The sequence below is a fragment of the Cyprinodon variegatus genome, unplaced genomic scaffold (genome assembly GCF_000732505.1).
Source record: "Cyprinodon variegatus isolate N-32 unplaced genomic scaffold, C_variegatus-1.0 Scaffold1832, whole genome shotgun sequence".
NCBI classification, from domain to species: Eukaryota; Metazoa; Chordata; class Actinopteri; order Cyprinodontiformes; family Cyprinodontidae; genus Cyprinodon; species Cyprinodon variegatus.
This window is the reverse complement of record NW_015152285.1, coordinates 45,249-48,757: the sequence shown is the minus strand read 5'-3', so window position 1 is coordinate 48,757 and position 3,509 is coordinate 45,249. Positions and strand designations below refer to the sequence as shown.

Genomic DNA, 3,509 nt, shown 5'->3' with positions numbered 1-3,509 from the left:
TAAATGCACTGAGTTGCCGCCATGTGATTGGCTGCTTAGAAATTAAGTGTTAACGAGCAGTTGGACAGGTGTACCTAATAAAGTGGTGAGTGTATGTTAGATGTGTCTAGGTGTTGTAGTTTTTTTTTTTATTAGAGTAGATTAAAGATGCTAAAGGTAGGGAAAATAAGTGGAATCGCTCTTTACTCATTTCCTGAACCAGAAGCTACAATCGGAAACTAACTTCAGCTTCGTGGAAGAAATTAGGTCCAGGATCAATATGCGTCGCATCAGCCTCCTCCTCCGCCTTCGTTCCACACCTCCAGAAATGATAACAAATGTCTCACTGTATTCTGAGTCCCAGCATATCCATGCTGAACACATTTAAGGTGGTGAACCGTATAACTGTGTAGGCTTCCGTATTTCTGCAGCTGGTCAATGAGGAAGGCCGCCACATCTAGAGGATCTAATTGATGTTTTCTTCCATAGATCCATTCTGTGGAGGATTCTTCTCAATGTGTTCACTGATCTCATCCAGCGTGCAGCAGCATCAGGATCTCTCCTGTCGTAGACCGACAATAAAGTTAAGCTTGATCAACTCCAGTAAACTCGCTATTGTGCTGCAGACGAGATGATAGACGAGATGATGCAGAGTGAAAAGTCCCACGATTACCTGGATAACGACATCAGGATAGTTATCATGTTCAATCAAACATTTGCTTGGAGCGCCACCTTCATGTGTGACAGACAAGGACTGTCAGTAAAGCGGCGTCCATCTGTTCAGCCATCTTCTCTCCACTTCCTTCAGAAACCTACTGGGAGCGAAACCTTCTTCATCGTAAACGATTCTTCGTTACTACTGACTAAAGCAGATAACTATCACCGTTATACCATATAATGAGCAAAAATGTATCTTATCAAGTGACAGCAATATGCTTCCGTTATCAAAAACACAATTAATGAGCACAAATAAGGAATAGTTGTATTAACCATACATGGAAACAGAGTTTTATGGGGCCCCCAGGAACTTGGGGCCCTAGGCAGCTGCATAGTATCCCCCCCCCCCCAGCTGAGCTGAAGGCGCCGGGGATGCAGAGCAGGAGGAGGGAGAACATTTAAACTATCTCCTCCATCAATCCTCTGTCAATCATCAATCAATGTGAGATCTTTAGGAAACAACTTAGAACCTCATGAACTTCCGGGGCCATGACCCCGCCCCCTCACAAAAAAAAAAAATAAAAAAAATAAAAGAATGTATAACAATCTTTTATTTTTGTTTGTTTGTTTTCCAGTCACCCTAGCAACAACAGACGCTGCTACTGGGCCTTCTCAGCCAATCATATGACACACTGCGTCTTACGTCACAGGCCGTCAGCGCGTAGGGCTGGGTTAGTCCGCCATCTTGGCTCAGACTAGCAGGTTCTAGCTGAGAATCTGAGGAGGTTCCGACAAAGCGAGACCGAACCGGGGATTTCTGACTAACTGGACCGGAACCAGAGGCCCGAACCGAACCGGACCCCCGCTCCGCTCCGCCCCCCATAGAGCGGAACACCAGAAGTATTGGGCTGAAACTTAAAGAGGAACTGTTGCTCCGGTTTGGATCCATGACAGTTAGAAACTTCCGCAAAACAGCCCGAACCGAGCCGGAACCGGAACCGGTACCACAGGACCGAGACAGGTGATGCTGCGAGCCAGCTCGCTGTGACCGAACCGAACCGAACCGGTGCAGCCCGCTAAGTTTCAGACCGGAGCGGCTTGATGAGCGGAGCTCCGTCAGTCTGACCCGGGTAACATGTCCGCCAGGAGCCCGCTGCCCACCGTCAGCGAGCGGGACTCCGAGCAGGTGGGTCACTACCGGCGGGACACCCACAGCGGTGACCGGTCCAAACCAGGAGAACCACTGGGACCAGTTAGGACTGGTCTGACCCAGTAGAACCGGATGTCCAGTTAGAACCTCAGCTCTGGTTGTCAGGTCTAATTAGAGGAGCAGCACTGCCTGTCAGCTGGCTGAAAGGAGGCTGCAGCCTTTCTGATGCTACCAGGTTAGGGTTGGTACCCCCCCAATGTCGGTCATAGTAGCATGTTAGACTGCAGAGCTTCAATATTAGAACATTAGGGAGTGAGGGTTGTTCCAGAGGTTCTGAGTCCCACAGCCTGCCACTCTGGGTCCCTGAGCCAGACCCTGAACCCCACTCTGCTCCCAGGGTGAGATGCAGCTCTGTACTGCTGACAGTGGGATGATAATAAAACCCTGGAAAAGTTCAAATATAAAGTTAATTATTAAAACTTTGAGGATCAATTAATGGGATGGAAAATCATTTTATTGATCATAAACAGAAAGATGTCCCCACGAGGGCGCTGTGGTTCTATGGACTGGACCAGGACCATCTAAACCGGACCTAACAATCTAAACTGGACCTAACCATCTAAACCGGACCAGGACCATCTAAACTGGACCTAACCATCTAAACCGGACCAGGACCATCTAAACTGGACCTAACCATCTAAACCAGACCTAACCATCTAAACCAGACCTAACCATCTAAATCGGACCAGGACAATCTAAACTGTCTATTGATCCTGGTTCTACTCATCCAGAAGCTAACCGCTAAGGCTTTCTTCTACGGGTAACATTCCTTCTGAGGCTCATCAGACGCTGGGTCAGAACCTGGGTCTGGATCATGTGGTCTGGATCATGTGGTCTGGATCATGTGGTCTGGATCATGTGGTCCGGATCATGTGGTCTGGATCATGTGGTCTGGATCATGTGGTCCGGATCATGTGGTCTGGATCATGTGGTCTTCAGAGAGCTGCTGATGGCTGCTCTGCTGCTCCACCTGTTCTCCTGCTGACTTCCTATCATCCAGAGGGTCCATCTGGTCCAAAGCGGTTGGATCCAGGTAAACGTTGACCTTTGTGCTCTGCTGTCTTTTCCCAGGTTGCCTCTGGGGATGACGGGCGCAGCGAGGCGACGTCCCGCTCCGTGCGCTCGGCCCGCTGTAAAAACTCCTCTGCTGTCTCTCGAGATGATTCTCCTCAAGTGGGAAACTACCGGCTGCTGAAGACCATCGGGAAGGGAAACTTCGCCAAAGTGAAGCTGGCTCGCCACATCCCTACAGACCGGGAGGTGAGACCGCCGCCGCAGACAGTTCACGGGAACTGATCTTCAACCATCATGTGTTCTGATCCGTACCTTCATCCTTCACAGGTGGCCATCAAGATCATAGATAAGACCCAGCTGAACCCCACCAGCCTGCAGAAGGTGAGACGGCGCCATCGGTTCTGAGCACCAACCAGAACCAGGTCGCTAAATCTAAACGTCTGCTGTGCTTCTGTGTCACAGCTCCTCAGAGAAGTTCGAATCATGAAGATCCTGAACCACCCCAACATCGGTGAGTCCCTCATCCACCCAGAACCAGACGGGCTGGAGAGGTCCAGCTGTGTTCCAGCTGTGTTCCTGCTGTGGTCCAGCTGTGGTCCAGCTGTGTTCCTGCTGTGGTCCAGCTGTGGTCCAGCTGTGTTCCTGCTGT

At 50.0% G+C, this 3,509-nt stretch overlaps 1 protein-coding gene across 1 annotated transcript in view; it reads left to right on the top strand.

Annotated features, from left to right (window-relative positions):
* The first annotated feature begins 1,348 nt into the window (after positions 1-1,348).
* The window catches only part of LOC107104653 (MAP/microtubule affinity-regulating kinase 3-like), a 13,875-nt gene continuing 11,714 nt past the window's right edge, over positions 1,349-3,509 (top strand). Inside the window, exons 1-4 of the mRNA XM_015404697.1 lie at positions 1,349-1,822; positions 2,918-3,106; positions 3,188-3,241; positions 3,323-3,435. Of these exons, the coding sequence (XP_015260183.1) occupies positions 1,772-1,822; positions 2,918-3,106; positions 3,188-3,241; positions 3,323-3,435 (407 nt within the window). The 5' untranslated portion in view covers positions 1,349-1,771. The remainder of the gene's footprint in view (positions 1,823-2,917; positions 3,107-3,187; positions 3,242-3,322; positions 3,436-3,509) is intronic.